The 21,730-nt window shown below is 46.6% G+C and overlaps 1 protein-coding gene across 19 annotated transcripts in view; it reads left to right on the top strand.

Annotated features, from left to right (window-relative positions):
* NCAM1 (neural cell adhesion molecule 1) overlaps positions 1 to 21,730 on the top strand; it is a 345,495-nt gene that overhangs the window by 255,119 nt on the left and 68,646 nt on the right. For all 19 annotated transcript variants that reach the window (XM_070473583.1, XM_070473571.1, XM_070473570.1 and 16 more), the window contains exons 2-4: positions 17,644 to 17,718; positions 19,397 to 19,615; positions 21,417 to 21,560. In XM_070473583.1, the coding sequence (XP_070329684.1) occupies positions 17,644 to 17,718; positions 19,397 to 19,615; positions 21,417 to 21,560 (438 nt within the window). The remainder of the gene's footprint in view (positions 1 to 17,643; positions 17,719 to 19,396; positions 19,616 to 21,416; positions 21,561 to 21,730) is intronic.

Genomic DNA, 21,730 nt, shown 5'->3' with positions numbered 1-21,730 from the left:
ATGTGTAAGGAAACATCACATGCTTCATGCTGTCTGGTCTGTGCCAGCCCTCTGTGCCCGTAGACAGGGTCTCCTGGGAGATCCCAGTGTGGCATCCAAGTCCAGCGTGCCCAGCAGGAGGGAGGAGGCTGCTCACACTCGCCCTGGGTGTGAAGCTGGTGGTTTCTGGGGGGCTGTGTGACGACAGCAGAATCAGCCTGTCGGGTGCTGCTTCCTGAGGCTCTTTCGAGACCCTCGTCACGCGACACTCGCATGTCCTCCAGGGCGTTCCCCTTTTCTCTCCCTTGAAGGCGCTTTCCTTCTCGACCTCTGTTCTCAGCTCTCCTCCTTGGCCTGTTCTCAGCTTTGTGACTCTGGCAGCTGGTCTCTAATGGAGTTTTCCATCTCTGAACTGTACAGCAAGGCCTTCCGCTAAGAGGCAGGACTAAGTCAGACTCCAGCGGATTTGGCTGTGGGGAAGCTGCATCCAGTCCCCTTGATTTCAGTTCTTGGTCTCTGGGTCATTCTCCCCCGTGATGTTACAAGAGTCTTGGTCCAAGACAAAGGCCAGCTCAAGGCTTTGAGCTCATTTTGGTCACTTAATAGCCTTGCCGCAAGGGTTCAGCAAAAAGGGACGTGGTACAGAGAGGGTACATAAAGGGCAGGAAGTCTTCAACGTGGTAGTTTTTGTTTGTCTTTTTGTTTCCAGCTTCGTAAGCCACCTAGAGGTTTGGGGGGAAAGCCTCAGCGTTTTCATCACCTCTTCTCACCCAGGAAGCAGGCAGATGACTCACAGTTCAGTGGCTTTTGAGATTGACATTGTGCAGACTGGGGATCTTGGAGTGTGTGTGTGTGTGTGTTTTGGTCATATCTTAAAGGCTATTCAAAATGTGTCATCTTGTCTGAACAGACTCAGTGAAAAGTGCTTCATAAAATGTAAATCTATGTATAGACCCCATAGCAGAAAAGAGAAAGAGGGAGTAATCACTTACCCTCCAGAGAACAGGATGAAATTCAGACACGGATTCCTTGCCCCCAAGGGAGTTTAGGGGCTGCTGATGGGAACTCGAGCTTTTTTCACTAGCCATTTATTCTGGCAGTTGTGACCTTTCAGGAGACTTGGTTGTCAGGTTGTTCCTAGTTAATGGCTTTCTATAAGATTTTATTTTTCTGGGCTCCAAAATCACTGCGGATGGTGACTGCAGCCATGAAATTAAAAGACGCTTACTCCTTGGAAGGAAATTTATGACCAACCTAGATAGCATGTTAGAAAGCAGAGACATTACTTTGCCAACCAAGATCTGTCTGGTCAAGGCTATGGTTTTTCCAGTGGTCATGTATGGATGTGAGAGTTGGACTGTGAAGAAAGCTGAGTGCCGAAAAATTGATGCTTTTGAACTGTGGTGTTGGAGAAGGCTCTTGAGAGTCCCTTGGACTGCAAGGAGATCCAACCAGTCCATCCTAAAGGAGATAAGTCCTGGGTGTTTACTGGTAGGACTGATGCTGAAGCTGAAACTCCAGTACTTTGGCCACCTCATGTGAAGAGTTGACACATTGGAAAAGACCCTGATGCTGGGAGGGATTGGGGGCAGGAGGAGAAGGGGCGACAGAAGATGAGATGGCTGGATGGCATAACTGACTCGATGGGCATGAGTTTGAGTAAATTCCGGGAGCTGGTGATGGACAGGGAGGCCTAGAATGCTGCGGTTCATGGGGTCTCAAAGAGTCGGACACGACTGAGCGACTGAACTGAACTGACTGATAAGATACAGGCATCTTAAAGGCCAAATAGTGAAGCTGACAGCTATGACTTGTTTATAGAAATAAAGGCAGCTTGCCTTGTTACAAAGTGAGGTATAATGCAGGCATGGGACTGGACATCCACATGTATCAGTGCTTTTGCTTTTTGGCCAAGTTTGTTGTTGGGTGTGTAGGACTTCTGTCTGTCTGTCTTGTGGAAGTATACTGAAGGCCAGCCTTGAGAATTGGGGTGGGCTGGGATGGGGAGAGAGGCGACTGAAGGGGAAAAAAGACAGGGATTCCACTTGACCAGAGATAGCCCTGTTGGGGAGATCTCAGCGCACATGCAATGAGCAGCCCATTCTGTCACAATCCACGATGCAGAGATGGCTGAGTTACAGGACGACATAGTCATCCTGATAGACAGATGCACTGCTGCTTCTAAGGCAGCCGCAGTCGCAGCCTTGACTGTGTGCACTGTTACAGCTTTCAGGGTGGTTGGTTTGGGGAGTTTCTTGTGGGGAAATTGAAAGCAATGTGCAACACAAAACAGCGTCATCACGTGTGAACTCCACTCATTAAGTATGTTCAGATCGCCACTGGTCTAGGGCTCCCCAGTGTTGTAGCTGTCAGTCCAGTTTGGAACAGAAATGAGTGCTTGCGTTCCCAAGTTTAGCCACTGATGAGGCAGACACTATTTTTAAAGAAGGAAAATTCAGTGGTTAGTGCCCTGAGTTCTTTTGAAGGCATCCAGTTTTGCCTGGTCACTGTGACTTGATATCATCTTCAAAGTTCAGAAGTTAGTTCCCAAGAGGAATTTGCTGTCCAAGAAGAAAAGGTGAGGAAGGAGCAAGTGAGTGAGTACACGCGTGTGTGTGTGTGTGTGTGTGTCTGTGTGTGTGTGTCTGTGTGTGTGTGTGTCTGTGTGTGTCTTACCCTGCCCAAGTCTCGTGTTACATTTGGAGCTGGAGCCACCAGTCAGAATCACAGTGGACACTAAACTCCTTTTGCCAGGAAAGGGGTTTAGTCTCCTCAAGTTAAGAGGAATTTTTCCATGAATCTCCCCTAAAGAGAATTTGTCTCCTGGCAGGTTTTTCCTTCTTTTTGAGAAAAGGATGCAGGAACAAGGGTTTAGTTATTTGGTTTTAAAGTTGCTCATAGAACTAGAGTCTGTCACCTTGAAGGGGAAGTTAAGGCGCATTGCCTTTGTGAAATCCTTCCAAAAAGATTCTGCCCCCATCAGACGAGTTTGGCTCGTGTTTGTTTCTCATAGATGAGCGTCATATCTGCCTCTGACCTTTGAATTGTCTCCTTGGGATCCCACTTATTTTAGTCCTTGAGCATCAAAGGCCATTACGACATGGTGCCATGGGGGGATTCTCTTTAATCTTTCTGTCTTTGATTTCTCAGACAGGGATTCAAAGACTCTCCTTCCTATCAGATAAAGCAAAGCGAGTTTGTCAAGGACAGTTGGGTTTGGATTAGGGGAGGGAAGGAGTCTAAGTGAATAATGAAAGACCTTAGTGATGCTTGCTTAAATAAAAACCCTACTACAAAAATAAAACCCAAACCAAAGTCCGTAAAGGGTATCATAAGGATCCCATTCCATATTTAATGTTTATGACTTATTAGCAGTTCTTCAGAGTTGTAGCATTATTCTGGGCAAGGGAGGAGCATAATTAACGCACGTGGATGGTCTCAGCTACCAAGATGAGTGGGAGCCTTGTACATTTGGTCTTTTTTTCTCCCCAATTTATATTTTGCCGAATGTTTTATTTTTGTTTTACATTCAAAAGATTCGTTAACAAAAGAAACCACTTGTTACACACAAGTAAACAATTTCAGTTTTTTATAGAAGATCATTTTCTTAATTTCAATATACAGTCATTAAAAGAAAAGAAATAGAAACAATAGAGAGAAGTAACTGCATAGACATCACCAAATTGAGCTGATACCTACATCCACACTTGAATATCCCTGAGAAATCCCACATTAATAGCAATCTGGAGTCTCAGCTGAGAGACGGGTCCTGGGCGGTGCATCCTTCCCCTGGGTGAGACTTCAAATTGCAATTTGGGGGCTCCTGCTTATAATCCCAGATCACAAATTGATGTCATTAGTTTGCACGGAAAAATGCAGCTCTGGTTTTCCTTTAACTTTTACAATGCTGTTTGTTTCACCTTGTGAGTCATAAGACTTCTTAGACCCTGGTGGGGAGGGGGAAGCAGGGCTGGCCAGGCCCTCAGGGGCTTAAGAAATTCCAAGACCCACTCCCTTTCTTATCTGAAGCACCACCTGACTTGCTGGTCTGGTTGTAGGCAGGTATGTGGTCCAGTGTCGGAGGCCCGCTCCCCTACTTCTGAAGCCTGAACAAGACTGAACATTTCCCTGACAACCTCCCAACTCCTACTTGACAGACCATGTTTTCCCAGCCCTCCCAAATGAAGTCTATCTACATCTTTCATTCATTTTAAGTTGAAAAAACTGATAGCATCATGGAATTGCTAGCTGTTACTAGGCACACACACCGTAAGATAGAAGTACCAAGAATGAAAATGGTGTATCAGTAACCAGCCTGGGCCTGGCGAGTCTCAAGGGGCTCTTCTGGGTCCCTGAAATCACACTGTGTGAAGACAGAAGGAGGCCACAGATACAGCCAAAGGACTTTTAACTGAGAGAAAGTCACGTTCTGGATAACTGTATGGATGGATGGATCGTGAGGTTGGCAGAAGCAGTACCTCACACTCTTTTCCACCCCCTTGAAAAGAGTATTACCTCTAGTGGGCATCTCTTTACTGTGACACTCTACAGCTGACCTCTTAAGGAGAGTGAGTGCTTTGAGAGAACACTGGCTGAGTAGTTAGATGAGAATAATCCAACTCAGATACACACCCTACCGAGGAGTAAAGAGCCAGTCACAACTTAAATATCAGCAAAGAATAATTTTAACACTCACATTTAAATAAGGGATGATATGGCTTACCCTGAATCCAAATTGGGGGAATCAGGAGTGACCCATAGATGGAATGTCCAGCTCACAGCCTCTTCCTGATCCCTGTTGGTGGCTGAGCTCTGGTGGCTGCCAGTTGGCACGGATGCCAGGACCATTGCTGGTCGGGGGTGGGGGGTGGTGGCAGCAAGAAGGCTTCAGCGTAGAGATGAAGGCAGGGCTGGAACAGGGAGAGGAGTGTGGCCCAGTGGGCTCCGAATTCAAGCAGCCTCAGTGAGCCCATGTTCAGAATCAGTATTTCCCTGAGGAGATAGTCTTTCTACTTGCACATTGCCTCCAAGTTCACTCAGCACAAGAGCAACCCCTTTCTCACGAAAGTTGACTTTCATTAAAGCCAACTTTATGTAACACATACTTAAGATCAAGGGCCGTGGAGCTGGATCTGCCTGGGCTTCCCATCCCAGCTCTACCTCTTACTAGCTTTGTGACCTTGGGCTATTAGTTAATCTTTCAGTTCTTAAGTTTCTTCATTTGTCAAGTAGGATAATAACCTACTTCATCTGTCCAGTAGGATAATAACCCCAAGTACCTATCCCGTGGGGTTATTATGAGGATTACATGAACTCATTGAAGTGCTCTGAACAGGGACTGGCTCAAAATAATCACTGTCTATATAAACAATATATCTTGGTTTGAGAATGTGAAATTTTCACTTGACAAAAACTAAATTTAACAGCTTTTTGCACTGGTTGTTTGGGAGATTGTAAGCCTTTGTATCTTCAATAGCCCAGATGTGCTTAAAGCTATGATCACATAAGGACATTTTTGAAAGACATGGACAGGATTTGAAATTTTCAGGATGAAGTTGCAGGCTAGCATTCTCTAAATTTCTATTTTCTCAGTGTAAAGAATATAACATCTGCAAACAACAGCTGGACAAATATTGGAAGATATAATTCCAAGTTCTTACCATGTTGGCAAAAGCTGTTGGGAGAGAGAGAGAGACCATCTGCCTTGTATCATTACCTTTTTATAGCCGGAAGAAGAGAAGTTGGATGAGTCATTTTATCAAGGCAAGTTTTCGAAAGAGCAGACCTAAGGAAGCATTGTCAGGGGCATCCTGGAAGCTATCAGATCACAAGCAGCAATTTATTAAGAAGGCCTAGGTTATCGGGGCAGGTTGATAGATTTTATGTTGTTTATCTAGAGAAGCTTAGCTGAGTTCCAAGCATCTATTTGTGTCCTTGCCCTACATTTCAGGGCAAGGAGTGGGTCGTTCACCTTCAGGCAAGGTGCTAGCCTGAAATCAGTCTGCCCAAAAAAGGGAAATGGCAGGAAAGATTGTCTGAAAAGGAAGCAGAGACCTGGAACTTCAGTTAAAAAGTGGGCTGGTGTTGGCAACACTAGTTATCTTAATGAGCTTCGGGCAGGACAGGTAGACCACCAGCTGTTTGTCCAGCTTTCCTCAGTTCAATTCAGTTCAGTTCAGTCGCTAAGTCGTATCCAACTCTTTGAGACCCCATGAACCGCAGCACGCCAGGCCTCCCTGTCCATCACCAACTCCTGGAGTTTACTCAAACTCATGCCCATCCAGTCGGTGATGCCATCCAGCCATCTCATCCTCTGTCGTCCCTTTCTCCTCCTCCCCCCAATCCCTCCCAGCATCAGGGTCTTTTCCAATGAGTCAGCTCTTCACATGAGGTGGCCAAAGTACTGGAGTTTCAGCCGTAGCATCAATCTTTCCAATGAATACCCAGGACTGATCTCCTTTAGGATGGACTGGTTGGATCTCCTTGCAGTCCAAGGGACTCTCAAGAGTCTTCTCCAGCACCACAGTTCAAAAGCATCAATTTTTCAGCGCTCAGCTTTCTTCACAGTCCAACTCTCACATCCATACATGACCACTGGAAAAACCATAGCCTTGACTAGATGGACTTTTGTTGGCAAAGTAATGTCTCTGCTTTTTAATATAGCTGCACTTAATAAGGCCAGTCTCTGGGGCTTCCCAGGTGGTACAGTAGTGAAGAATCTACCTGCCAGGGCAGGAGATACAGGAGTCATGTGTTCAATCCCTGGGTCAAGAAGCTTCCCTGGAGTAGGAAATGGTAACCCACTCCAGTATTCTTGCCTGGAAGATTCCATGGACAGAGAAGTCTGGCAGTCTACAATCCATGAGGTTGCGAAGAGTCAGACACAGCTGAACACAAGCCCAGAACTCCAAGTGATAGATTCTTTTTTTACAATTTATTTTTATTTTTGGCTGCAGTGGGTCTTCGTTACTGCGTGCAGGCTTTGTCTAGTTGCGGGGAGCAGGGGCTGTTGTGGGCTTCTCATTGCAGTGGCTTCTCTTGTTTCGGAGCATGTGCTCTAGGGCGCATGGGTTCAGTAATAATGGCCCACAGGCTTAGCTGTCCTGAGGCATGTGGAATCTTCCCAGACCAGGGATGGAACCTGTGTACCCTGCAGGCGGATTCTTAACCACTGTACCGCCAGGCAAGTCCTAAGTGATGACTCTCGCTCTTTAGGGACAAAGATGAAACCAGGGCAAACCAAGCAAGGGAAAACAGTCGGTGAAAGAGCTACTGAGGACATAAAGCAAATGAGACAGAGAAACAAGAAGAGGCGTCAGGTCAGCAGTCAGTATGTGGACCCAACTCCCTGGCCCCTGAACTTTGCTCTGGGGACCCTAGACTTCTGCTCCTGTGTTTTCCATCTGTAAAATGTAGGGGCTGCAGAGCACATGTCAGGTCCCCCCAGCTCAAACCTCAATGATTCTATAACCCTGCCCATGAATTAATCCGGTGGAGCAGAAGACAGAAGTCCACATTCTCCACCTCTCGGCACACACTCCTGCCCTCACGTGGTAGGTGCTTCCCAGGGTGGGGACTATGAAAGATATCTGCCTTCCCCTCTTGTGGACTATAGGAGACAGTATTAATGCCCACCTGGGAAATATTTCACTTCTGGCCTGGAATCTAGCCCTTTTGAGGCTCTCTGGGGCTGCTTCTGACCTTTTGCTACTTTGGGGAAAAGATTAAGAAAATTTTTCAATGTCTCTCCTTCCTTTATGATCCCCTGTTAAAACAAGCAAACCAACAAAACTCATTTCATCAGGGTTTGGCTGGCTTCTTTCCTGTGTCTGACCGTGGTTATCGTGTGGAATTTCTGACCATGGAATATCGTGTGGGTTGTGCTCCTGATTAATATCCCTTTGAGTCATTTCTTCTGACTCCTGTTAGATGCTTCAGAATGCTCCCAGTAGGAACTGTGTACTTTCTTGGAGGTAAAGGCTGGCTATGGAGTGACAACCTGGGAATAGCATGAATCTATCACTTCCAAGCAGATTAAACCAATGTGTAGATCTTCTTGCCCTTTAACCAGAGCACAGGGACACCATGTGATGTGATATGAATCAAGTTTTCTAGTTTCTAGGTAGTTCATAGGGGTAACAACCATGGTTTGAAACCACTGACTTAGTTCTGTAAAACAAAACCGTCCCAATCAGACCCAGTGGAATGCTAATTTGACCCAGGAAACTTGGGAGGCCAAGAAAGCCGAAGCCCTTATCTCCCTTGGCTCTGTGTTCTGAGTCGAAGCCAGCCCCATGGAGCAGAGCCAGGACCCAGTTATCCTGGTTCCCAGCAACTCATGTAATTTATTTTGCTAAGAAATAGAGTTGGTTTCTGTTGTTTGGCTACTAGAATTTCATAGGCTAGATTATTTGGGGTAACAGGATATCAGATTAATCATCTAAACCTCAGTCATATAGTAATGCGTAATGCTTTCTCTTCCTTAGTATAATTTTATAGTATCAACTCTATTGGGCTTCCTGGTGGCCCAGTGGTAAAGAACCCGCCTGCCAAGGAAAGAGACACAGGTTCAATCCCTGGGTCTGGAAGATCACTTGAAGAAGAAAATGGCAACCCACTCCAGTATTCTTGCTGGGAAAATGCCATAGACAGAGGAGCCTGGAGGGCTATAGTCCATGGGGTTGCAAAGAGTCGGTCATGACGTAGCGACTGAGCCTGCACACACGCATCAGCTGTATTATCATATTACATAGAAAGCTTAAGAATTCTGAAGTTATATTCCCCTTTCTCACACCTCCCCCCGTCACTCTGGAAGAATTCTGAGGTTTGAGGAGGTTAAAGAGAATTTTCATCAGGAATTCTCATTGCATCACTTTTGTAATGAAACATTGTCCTGTTTTGGTGGCTTTATTAAAGTGATAGGCATGGGAAACCCACTTGGTGCATGAGCCAAATTGAGTTTGGTTTAGAAAAATCTGTATCTTACTTGCAGCTTGTCTATATGGTTAGGCTTTGTACAGAAGTTCTGGTTTCTCCGTTCAAAAGGCATTAAGGCATTAAACCATAGAGCCGCCACCAGCGCCATCACCACCAAGACCCTTCTTCTCTGCCTCCTCCAGTCTCGACTTCTGCTCTTGCAAGCCTGCTGAGTGCTGGGGTTGTCAGCCGGGGAAGACCACGGCTTTCCTGAGCGCTTCCTTCACTCTCTGGGCCGGCTGACATACTGGGGGAAGCCAGGGACCCAGGGTCCTGTGGGGACTGCACACAGAGGGTGTCCCAAGGGTTTGGTTATAAACTTATCTCAGTTGGCTTACAAACCCCAGGTAGGTTGTTTCTGGGCGTTTTGATGTAAATGGAAATTACGTGGAATTCTCAGCGTTTACATAGATGGGACCCTAACTAGGACTGGCAGCCCTGAGTATGACTCCTGGATGATTTTGGTTGCTGCTGTGAACCCACTTTAGACAGCGAGGATGCTTCCAGTGGGAATCAGAATATGGCCTGCCATTATGAGGCTAGTATACAGAAAGTGAAAGTGAAGTCGTGTCCAACTCTTTGCGACCCCTTGGACTGTGGCCTACCAGGCTTCTCCAGCCATGGAATTTTCCAGGCAAGAGTACTGGAGTGGGTTGCCATTTCCTTCTCCAGGGGATCTTTCCAACCCAGGGATCAAACCCGGGTCTCCCGCATTGTAGGCAGACGCTTTACCCTCTGAGCCACCAGGGAAGCCCAGTATACAGAATCAGAAGCCAAAAATGTGTAAGAACGTGTATTTTATAGTTCCTTTAAACTGACGTGTAACTCTTGTGTTGATGTTCGAAAGTAAAACAGTCTACCTCGTTTTCTTCCACTTGGCTGCTGTCAGCAGGAGCTCAAGCCAGCATTGTGAGACTCACGTGTCGAGGATGTGACATGCAAGTCCTTTGTCATCCTTAATTGTTTATTTGTTTTTCTCTCCCAAAATGAGATAAAGTTACCTATGTCCAGCTGCTTCTTCCAGCAACAGCAATTTGACAAGTTGAATTATTCTATTCATACACACACACACACACACACACTCTTATCTAGTGGATCTCATATGTATGATACATACACATAGATAAAAAGACAGGAGCTTTCCTGGTGGTCCAGTGGTTAAGGATCTGCCTTGCAATGCAAGGGATACCAGTTCGATCTCTGATCCGAGCAGATCCCACATGCCGCGAAACAGCTAAACCTGTGCGCCACAACTACTGATCCATCACTGTAGAGCCTGTAAGCTGCAACTACTGAAGCCCACACACCTAGAGCCTGGGCTCCCCAGTGAGAGAGGCCACTGAAATGAGGAGCCTGCATATGACAATGAAGAATAGCCTTCACTGGCTGCAACAGGATAAATCTTAACACACACACATCCCTTAATAGACTTTGGACAGTCGAATGCAGTAGTCTACAAGAGGTTCTGCTATCTCATTCTCATTACAAACATTATAGGGTATTTTGTTTAGGGTGTGTGTGTGTGTGTGTGTGTGTGTATGATGTCAAAGAACTGTCATATATGTACTGTCATTTGAAACACAACCAACACAACCCTGACCTTGTGTTCTTTACATACTTTTCTAAATCATCTCAACATCCCCATGAGATCAGCTGAGTTGTTATGGTCATTTACATATTGAGAACGGGTTCTGAGATCCTCCTGAGAACTCAGGATTACTACCTATCGGAGTTGGAATTTGGATCCCTGCCTCTCTTAACTCCATATCCTGACTTCCTAACCATGACTCTTTCCTGACTGTTTAATTCTCATGACAGTCCAACAACACAAATTCAATTTTATCATCATCCCTATTTTACAGATGAGAAAACTGGGGTGAGGTGACTTGGCTAACGTGCCTACATTATTGGTTTTCTGGCTTTGATTGGATTCAGGCATCTTTTATACCAGTGAAGTTCTGACAGGCAAGATAAATATCTTAAAGTAATGTAGAGCATGGAATCGGTCCACCTGACCACCACATGGCTCATTTGGAAGGTTACTTTATCTAAAACCATAAAGGTAAACATAACTTTTTGCAAAAATAGTAATCAAAATAATTTCCTTGGAAAAGGTTATTGATAGGGGCTTATTAATAATACACAACAAATATTAAATGTGTATTAGGTGCCAGAGACTATTCTACATGTATTAATTCATTTTATCTTTCCAACAACGCTCTGATAAGGGTTCTGTTAGTCCCCATTTAACATATAAGGAAACAGGCTCCAAAAGGTTAAATAACTTGGCCAGGCTTACACTGCTAGAAGATGGTAGCGCTGAGGGTTGGCCTGGAGTCCATGGCCTTCACCACTCTGCAGGATCGCCATGTTAGTCTCAGTTTTGCGTTTATTGCATTTCTTTGATTTATCCATGAAGTCACCCTCCTATCTTCCCTCGTGTACTTTGCTGACCATGAGGCAGACTGTCTAGGCACGTGGGGATACCTTTGTTATTACTCTCCTGTTCTGACATCTGGATTTCTCACAGGTCCATCAAACGAAATACACTTTAGCATCGTTTGAAAAGTAAAAAAATAAGTCTTCTTTAGTGGTTAAGTACATTGCTATTTAAGACTCATTTCTAGAACAATAGCTGACAAAATAAATGTAGAACTAGATTTTGGTGCCTTTTTCAAAAGTCCTTAGCCTTTGTTAAATAGGTTCTGGAAAATCTTTTTGTCTGATACATAGTCACTGATCAGATTTATCGTCCATCATTCACCCACCTCATAATTGATGATCAGGACATGCTTCTCAGGTGTGCCTCCCTTGGCCCTGGGCCTGCTGCAACTCTGCAGTTTGTCTTTGTCAGGAGCCAATGTCTTATAATCACTTAACAAGAAAGTACTGTTGGTCAGTCATGGGAGAGACCTGGGCTTACTTGCTGCTTTCAGCTCCTGCTTCCACAAGCACAGAAGATTCTGAAAAGAACAATAAAATTAAACTGGTGCAAGAAGTTGCTAACTCAGGTGAAATCTATGGAGTCTGTTTTGAAATCAGAATTTTTTTTTTTCCTGTTGTTTTGCTTAGGAAGATCCCACATCTTCTGATAAGTGCCTGAGCACCTTTTAGAACTGAAATTTCAATTCCCTTTTCTTTAGCAACTAAGATCTCAAAGCTTGCTTCTGCAAGGGAGTTTGCAAATCACAGAACTCCTCTTTCAACCTGAGGCTGTTTGCTAAACAAGTTGTCATATCTTTCAGAACGAGACATCTATTTTTTTAAGACATCTAGGTAGAAAACACATTTTAAAACATATGCATCTCTCACAGGGTTATTTTATTTTCTAAATGAGATGTGGAGAAGGGACTCATTCCGTTCTCAAGAGAAGCTCTTTCTGTCTGTTTGCAAGGGATAGAACAGGGTGGGAGAAATGGCTGGGACTTTGGATGTCATTTGTCCTGGGTTTGAATCTTGATCCATCATTACCATTACTTAGGGCTCTGAGCCTCCATTTCCCCATCTGTAAAATGGGAACTTTAATATTATAGTTGGGTTTCCCAGGTGGCGCAGTGGTAAAGAATCCACCTGCCAATGCAGGAGACACAAGAGGCATGGGTTTGAACCCTGGCTTGAGAAGATTCCCGGCTTGGGAAGATTCCCCTGGAGAAAATGGCAACCCACTCCAGTATTCTTGCCTGGAGAATCCCATGGTCAGAGAAGCCTGGCGGGCTGCATTACAGTCCCTGGGGTAGCGAGGAGTTGGACACACCTTAGCGACTGAGCACACACAGTGCTGTGGTTATCTGTGAACAGAGAGGCCCGTTATAATTATCCGGAGTCGACATGATGACAACAACTTGATGATTTTTTCTAGCCCATAATTGAGAAAGTGCAAATGGTAACTTAATAGGTAATAATAATAATGAGACCATTAGGAAGCCAACAAAAGATTAATGATAGCTGTGAAGTGTAGAGAGAAAGGCTGGAGTCTTGAAATTAGATGACTTTTAATCTTGACTTTACTACTTACTAGCTGAGTTGCCCTGGGCAGGTTATTTCATTTCTCTCAGCTTTGATTCTCTCTTTTGTAAACTGAGGACAATCCTGTTGGCCTTTTTATGTCTCAGAACTGTCAGGAGTCTCAGGGGAAATGACAACGTGTGTTTTGTAAACCAGAAAGTTTGAACCAGCTTCCTGAGGTCTTGGGTGGGGGGTGGATGGGTTCTTTTTTGGTTTTTTTCAGTATATTTGTTTTTAATTGAAAGATAATTGCTTTACAATACTGTGTTGGTTTCTACCATATGTCAACATGAATTAGCCACAGGTATACCTATGTCCCCTCCCTCTGGGAACTCCCTCCCACCCCACCCCACCCCACCCCTCTAGGTTGTTACAAATCCCTGGTTTGAGGTCCCGGAGTCATGCAGCAAATTCTCACTGGCTGTCTGTTTGACATGTGGTAACGTACATGTTTCCGTGCTATTCTCTCCATTCATCCCCCCCTCACTCCCCAACTGCCACGTCCATAAGTCTGTTCTGTATGTTTGCATCTCCATTGCCACCCTGCAAATAAGTTCATCATACCATCTTTCTAAATTCCATGTGTGTGTGTTAATATATACTTGTTTTCTCTCTGTGACTTACTTCACCCTGTGTAATAGGCTCTAGGTTCATCTACTTCATTAGAACTGACTCAAATGCTTTCCTTTTTACAGCTGAGTAATATTCCATTGTATATATTACCACAGCTGCTTTGTCCATTCATCTGTAGATAAACATCTAGGTTGTTCTCACGTCCTAGCTAGTGTAGATAGTGCTGTGATGGGGCACATGTGTCTTTTTCAATTATGGTTTCCTTGGGGTATATGCCTAATAGTGGGGTTGTTGGGTTATATGGTAGTTTTATTCCTAATTTTTTGAGGAATCTCCATACTGTCTTCCATAATGGGAGGACACTGACAGCCTGCCCCAGGGTCCCAGCCAGTCCAGCCACCTGTGTTTATATGTGTGTATCTTTGGATGCATCTAAGATGACTAGGTAACACACCATGTTTCCGCAGAGAATGTTTCTGCAAAGCAAAAAATGAGATACTTTTTCTGGGAGAAATGTTTTCACAGTTCCTCTAAAGAGCCTGAGTGAGGCCTGGTGAGGAAATTTCGGTTATATTTGCAACTGGAGAAAGGTGAAAGTCAAGACAGGAATTTTTATTGGGAACAGTGAGAAGACAAATACCCTAAGAAAGGAAAAGGCCACGAGAAGTGGAGGGAAGGAGTTTGAGACTTGGAGCAGAATTTCCACTCTCTGTTATTAAACGTAATAATTCATGGTTTCGCATTTGGGGGAGAATAATCAGCCATTGTGCTCCAGTGGAAAACATCCAAGGTTGAGTTTCCAGAGAGTCTGGGCTTCCTCTGGCCCGGATTTGACTGGTGTCTAGAAGGAGGAATCACTGTCTTCTGCATGTGTGCAAAAGGGCAGGCGTCTGAATGGATATTTCTTCTTTAAAAAAATGTCTGTGATGATAAATGTGTGCCTGGGAGCTGGGGGAGCTGGGAATTCCTTGGTAATGCTTGTTTCTCATTTCTGTCCATGGTCCAGAGATAGATACCAGCCATATTCGAGGATGGAAACTCTTCAGCCTTGCCGTGTTCTCCTGCCCCTTGAGAGTCATGTTCTGTTTGAAAAGAGCTGAAAAAAAATGAAGGCTGCTCTTTCACTTGGGATAAGAAAATCCTTCTCAAAGCAATAAGGGCTCTGTGAGAGTAACAGGATCCATATGTTGAAGCTGGCTGCTAATACATAGCATATGGGCCAGCACACTTTCCAAGCTAGAAATATGCTTCTAATTCTCCAAAGAATGCCCCAGTAAACTCCAGAAAGGACCATTACTTCGGCAACGAGTGGCCGAGGCTCAGCTTCTGGGCTTCATTGGCCTGTTGTTCTTTGGAGTATGAGCCACAGATAGGGATTGAAAAGGTCCAGGTGGCCTTAAGATGGGTGGTACAGGCTTGTAGCCCTCTCCTATAGGGCCCTGTGCTCCCCCAATATACCATGGGTTTGGTCTCTTCTGTTAAGCGATATGCATCCCATTGTTTGTTAAACTGAGTGGAAACATTTTATCTTCTACTGGCAAAGACAGCATTATGTAATGGAAAGAACACTTACCTGGGAGCCAGGTGGCCTGGACTCTGGGCCCACGCTGGCTCTCACTAGATATGACCCTAGGGAAGTCACTTTACCTCTCTTTTCTTTTTTTAGTTTAAAAAAAAAGTGTGGTTTTTTTTTTTTTTTAATATTTGTTTGGCTCCGTTGGGTCTTTGTTGCAGCACGCACGATGTTTCATTGTGGTGCTCAGGGTCTCTAGCTGTGGCCTGAGGGCTTAGTTGGTCCGACACATGTAGGATCTTAGTTTCCCAGCCAGGGATCACACTCATGTCCCTTGCATTGCAACGCAGATTCTTAACCACTGGGCCACCAGGGAAGTCCGTACCACTCTTCTCTGACCAGAAAATGAGGGGGTGGGACATGGTGATGGTTGGGACCTCTCCTGCTCAGGTCCATCCAGAATCCATCCAGAGGAGAGTGATGGAATAAAGCAGCCACAGCCAGACACACCTGCCCCTGCCACCCCGGTGCTGTGGCCCCCACATTACAATGCACTGTAGCGTGAAACAGGTGGCCAGCCCAGGTTCGATGCATGAGGCAGGGCGTTCAGGGCTGGTGCACTCGGATGATCCTGAGGGATGGGGTGGGGAGGGAGGCGGGAAGGGGGCTCAGGACGGGGGACACATGTACATCCATGGAGGACTCACATCGATGTATGGCAAAAACCACTACAATATTGTAAAGTAATTAGCCTCCAATTAAAATAAATTGATTTTTTACAATTAAAAAAATAATAATCCATTGTAGCGCTGCACACTGCGGGTGAAATTCACGAAAGGTAGGGGGAAGACCTTTCATTGCTCTCAGGAAGAATTCCATCCTGGGTCTCAAATGAGTAATCGGAAGCAAACCGACTGCCGAGAGACAGGCGGCCCCTCCATTCCTATCATATTTCTTCTGAGCTGGCATTTGGAAGCCTCTGGATTCCTGCTTCATATTCTCAGAGTGGCGTGCTCAGCATCCTCGCCCAGCCTGTTCCTGACTTCTCACTCCTCCCCATTCCATTCCTGTCCCACCAAACCATCCCTTTCTCTGCAGCCTCTGCTGGGTTTTTCCATGGGATGCTTTGTCTGTAGGATGGCGAGGAAGGCTGTGCCCCTGGTGGATATGTTGCCCCATGCTCCCCCTTGCCCGCCCCAAGCAGGCTCTTTGATCCCTGTGTTTCACTGAGTACAACCGTGGTTGCTTCATCAAATGAGCACAGACAGACCCACAGCGGCTCTGCCTGCAAGTCCGTCACCATGGCAACGAGTATTCCCTCTGCTCTACTGTGCAGAAAAAATGGCTCTTAAAAGGAAGGGCTTGCTGAGTCTCTATTACTCGGTCTGTTTTGTCCAGGCTCCTCCTTCCTACCGGCTTGCAGACGCTTCATGCATTCAACCAAATGTCCATTAGCCTTTAGCTTGCTGATTTACTTTACCTAAGAGGAGGAAAGGCAGAAAGAAGTTGGATCCCAATGAATAATAGCACTTCTCCTACCCTAAGAATACATTTTCATGAGCAATGGTTATCTGACTTAAGCAGATAATCGAGGAACCGGGTGAATACAGGAATCCATGAGATCCAGTGCAATGTGTTTTGTCTTAATGGGTGGAGTGGACTGATAGAGCACGCGTGCGTGCATAGCTAAGTTGCTTCAGTCGTGTCCACCTCTTTGCAACCCTGTGGACTACAGCCCGCCAGGCTCCTCTGCCCATGGGAGTCTCCAGGCGAGAATACTGGAGTGGGTTTCATGCCCTCCTCCAGGGGGATCTTCCTGACCCGGAGATCAAACCCGCGTCTCTTATGTCTCCTGCATTGGCAGACAGGCTCTTTACCACTAGCACCACCTGGGAAGCTGGATAGAGCCTATGGGTATTCAAATCGAATGTAGTGTCATAGCCAAGGGATGCAGGGGGACCACGGGGCAGAGACTCCAGCATTGCAGAAGAGTGACTGACTGGTCGGAGTGACCATGTTTGATCGCTGTCTCCTCTGATGCAAAGAGATGGATTGGTCCTTATAGTCGCAAGGGAGGTGAGTGTTTGTTTGGCATCCCCTCCCCCAAAACTAGGTTGGATCTTCACGTCGAACCCTTTGTGGTGGCTAAGCTCTATGGTGTGGGGAAGTGGCAGGAAGCCCTGTGCAGGGTTGTGGACAGCAGGCTTCCCTCTGAACACAGCTGTGGGGACCCTTCAGGTTGATGATGCACGTGCAACTGGCTGGGCTGCCATTTCCATGAATGAAGGGCTGCTGTTTGGAAGCAGGACACTAAGCTTTCTCAAAAGGTCGGGAACATTTAGGGCAGCGTTCACCCCAGGTCTCCCGGGCGGCCTGCACCGTCTGTTAGAGGACAGCGGTTGCACATGAAATGACCTGGATCGTGTCCACTCCTGGCTTTGGTGTGAGGAACTGTGATGACACGTTCTCAAAACCCAAACAACCTCTCTTCGCTCTTTCTGGAAGTGGGCGAGGAGACTCCATTTTTTAATGAAAGCTCTAGTTTCTGTCTCAAAACTGCGAACGTACGTTTAAACTGGACTTTTTGTCTTTTTCAGTTTCTCTGCAAGTGGATATTGTTCCCAGCCAAGGGGAAATCAGCGTGGGAGAGTCCAAGTTCTTCCTGTGCCAAGGCAAGTACCCCCATCACACTGCATCTCAGGAAACCCACCCCGCAGGGCAGAGGACACAGCTGCATCTGCTGGGCTGATGGTGTGCCTGGAATCTCAGCTCACCCTGTGACCTGGGAAGTGCTCAGACCGTCTCCCTTCCCCTCACCAAGTTTGCCCCAGTACAGTGAAATGTGCCCTGTGGACATCCACCTGGTGATGGAGGAGATCGAGGGATTTTCTTGGGAAAGCCAACACAGCCGCCAGACCCCTGCTCTGGGTGCCTCCAGAGTTCCGTGAATGACACTGGAGAGCAGGGCTGCTTCAGAACGAATGCTTCAGTGGGTCAGTGTCTGGATTATTAGAATCTCCCAGAGCAGGAAAATACAAGAAGCCCTAAAATGTGCCTGAAAGAAAACTGAGTGCAGCCATCTCTTTTGTGGTGAGGACAGGTGTCCTGGGTTTTCCAGCTCTCCAGTGAATTCCAATATTCTGTCCCATTGCCCGCACCAGAGCTCCGAATTTGTCAAACCTGGTGTCCTTGTCTTCTGTTTAGAAAACATACCCCATTTCCACAGCTCAGCTAATTATCAGGAAATGTCCTGCAGAGGAAAGGCTTCCTGTGAGGTTCTGGAGGCTCTGTATGTGACATGCCTGGGATTTGGAACATGAAAGGACCAGGAAAGAGCTGAGCTAGGTGTAAGCTGACATCCAGCAAGCCGCTTTCGGCAGGGAGGGGTTTGAAATGCTGTCATGATTTGCACGGGATGAGGCGGCTCGTGGCCGCTGGATGTCTTCCCTCCAGCTTTGCCTTCATTACAGCCATTGAAACGAGCCGGAGAGGCCACCATGGAGCCCACAGTGCATCTTGCAAAGAGCGATATCTGTTGAAAACATGATGGGCCCTGAAAGGAGGGCTGCTGCATTTCTATACTAAGCATCTGTGCCAGGCGGTGGGGTGGGGCTGCAGGCAGGGGAAGGATGCTGGGCAGAGAGGACGCTGTGCGAGAACCATCCAGGATCCCAGAGCCCTTGTACCGGCTCAGTGTCTGGACAGCTCAGCAGCAGCAGTGTCCGAGCCTCTGAGCTGCCTGGGGAACAGGTGATGGGCGATGCTAGCTACCTTCTTTGAAGCATTTCAGCAGATGTGTTTGCCTGTCTGAATCAAGGGGCAGGGGGGTTGGGGGGGGCAGTGTGCTGAAATACCAGTTTGAGCAGGCAGGTGGTGGAGCAAAAGTGGTTGGAATTTACACTCAGAGACTAGCGGGTATCTCATCTTCTATTTAGGAGACCATAATCTAAGCCCTCAAAAACAAGCTGATGAGTTGACTAGCCAACTAGCCCTTGAGCTCAGATCCTGGATACTAATTCCCTTTGCCCCACAATCTGCGGGGCTATAAGCTACTAGTTCAGTGCCTGCACACAGTAGGTCCTCAACAAATATCTCTTCCCTCACTAGGGATAGGCCCACTATGAGAAATATCAGCACCAATGTTTGTTGAGTTCTTTCCAAATATTAAAACAGAACAAACACAGAAGCGACCAACATGAATGGTCACACACACGCACGCACACACCTCCCACCTCGTTATCAAACCTGATGAGCCCTTCCTCAGGAGCTCTTATCAACTGTCTACTGTCTTCTGGAGGGCTCTTTGTCTTTTCATCATCAGTGGTTTGAAAATAATCTCTCCCTCTTCAGTGGCCGGAGATGCCAAAGATAAAGACATCTCCTGGTTCTCCCCCAACGGAGAGAAGCTCACCCCGAACCAGCAGCGGATCTCGGTGGTGTGGAATGACGACTCCTCTTCCACCCTCACCATCTACAACGCCAACATCGACGACGCCGGCATCTACAAGTGCGTGGTCACTGCGGAGGATGGCACCGAGTCGGAGGCCACAGTCAACGTGAAGATCTTCCGTAAGAACCCCTCCTTCTCCTTCTGTATTCCCTGACCTCTCCTTTGGCCGGGAAGACAACACGGGTAGCAGAGAGTGGGGTGGAACACAGGGCTTGACTGGACCTCTTTTCTACTTTTCTCTAAGTCTTTTCTGCATCAAGATAAGAGCTCCAATGTGGGTTATTTTGCTTGTTTTTGGTGTGTTTTTTGGGGGGGGCAGGCAGGGGCCTACTAGTTTCAAACTAAATTTATTATTTCATGAGGTACTCTATACAAGGGTTTTCCAGTAAGGAAAGGAATCTGCCTGCCAGTGCAGGAGATGTAAGAGACTTGGCTTAGATTCCTGTATCAGGAAGATTCCCTGGAGGAGGGCATGGCAGCCCACTCCAGTATTCTTGCCTGGAGAATCCCATGAACAGAGGAGCCTGGTGGGCTACAGTCCACGGAGTCGCAGAGAGTCAGACAGGACTGAAGTGACTTAGCACACGTGCACACACTCTACACAAATAAGATTTTATCAAGGAGTTCCGTAGTGGTCCAGTGGTTTAGAATCCACCTGCCATTGCAGGGGATGTAGGCTCATTCCCTGGTAGGGGAAGATGCCACGTGCTACAGAGCAACTTAGCCTATGAGCCACAGCTGCTGAAGCCTGCACGCCTGAAAACCTGTGCTCTGCAACAAAAGACGCCACTGCAATGAGAAGCCCATACACCGCAACTAGAGTGTAGGCCCCGCAGCAACAAAGACCCAATGCAGCCAACAATAAATAAATAAAGTCTAAAGTAAAATTTTAAAAATGTTTTATCAGTATGTTTCCTGAAAAGTTGTTATATTTTAATGCCTATTTAACACACGTGTAGGTTATATCAGGGGATTTGTATTTTTTTAATTTATTTTTTTATTGGAGTATGTTGTGTTAGTTTCTTCTGTACAACAAAGTGAATCAGCCACACGTGTACAAATATCCTCTCCTCCATCCAGTGTGATTTTAAATGATCCTTGGCCAACTCCAGACTCACAACTGTGTTCATGCTGGCCACAGCTACCTCGCCCTGGCCTCGATTCTCTAAATGCACGTTACACCATTCCCATAGGATGTGTGTTCCCCTCACCCTTCCCCAAGTGTTGACTGACTGTTTTACACCTCAGTTTATCCCCTCTTATTTCACTCTTTCCTGCTGGCAGTGGGGTGCAAAGGCTCGGTGGGGTGGGAAGGGTTATTATCTGAATGTTCTGTGCCACTCAGAGCAGATGGTTCCCATTGCCACTGAAACCAGTCTAAAGGTGGCATCTCATTACCTTATTATCATGCGTCTGTCCTGTTGGCCAGGGTGATGGGGGGTGACCACTAATGGAACAGTATTGATTGCCATAGTATTTATCGCCATAAGCCTGCCTTTCGTGTTCTAGTCTTCAAAGTTCTCTCTGCCATAGGTGGCTGGGGTTGGGGTGTCAGGCAGACTGGGGGACAGAGAAAGGACTGATGGCTCCTCCTATTCATGGTAGAGCAGATGTCCCACCAGCACGATGCGTTGCAGCAGCTCCATCCACATGGTAAAGACACACCTCTCCCTCTGTAGACCCTTTTCCGCAGAGTGTGATGAACTTAGCTCTCTGAATAGACAGTAACCGCCAAACATGGATGAACATATTCCTCTTGTGCCATCTGCTTTGCCTGCATGTTTGGCCAAGTGACGGGTGGACCCCGTTGGGTACCGCTGCATATATGGACTCGAGTCCAAGCAGTAAGGCACCAGTGAAAAGGGGTTTTTGTGGGAGAACCACTGTTTTCCCTCACTCTCTTCTTGCCCCCTTTTTCAGAGAAGCTCATGTTCAAGAACGCACCAACCCCACAGGAGTTCAGAGAGGGAGAAGACGCCGTGATCGTGTGTGATGTGGTCAGCTCCCTCCCCCCAACCATCATCTGGAAGCACAAAGGCCGAGATGTCATCCTGAAAAAAGATGGTGAGAGCAGGCAGCCACCCCTTCCCCTGGGCCGCTGAGCCCCTCAGAGTGTCTACCTCCGCCAGCTGCTGAGGCACCCCAGCCCAAACTCAGATTCCAGCGTCCCAGAACTGCATGCCGTTTCCAGGCTAGCGGTTGCATGTCTATAGCTTGTATATTCAGGCACGTGA

Source organism: Odocoileus virginianus, chromosome 10 (assembly GCF_023699985.2).
Source record: "Odocoileus virginianus isolate 20LAN1187 ecotype Illinois chromosome 10, Ovbor_1.2, whole genome shotgun sequence".
Lineage (NCBI taxonomy): Eukaryota > Metazoa > Chordata > Mammalia > Artiodactyla > Cervidae > Odocoileus > Odocoileus virginianus.
Note: the sequence above shows the minus strand (reverse complement) of the source record. Positions and strands in the feature narration are given on the sequence as shown.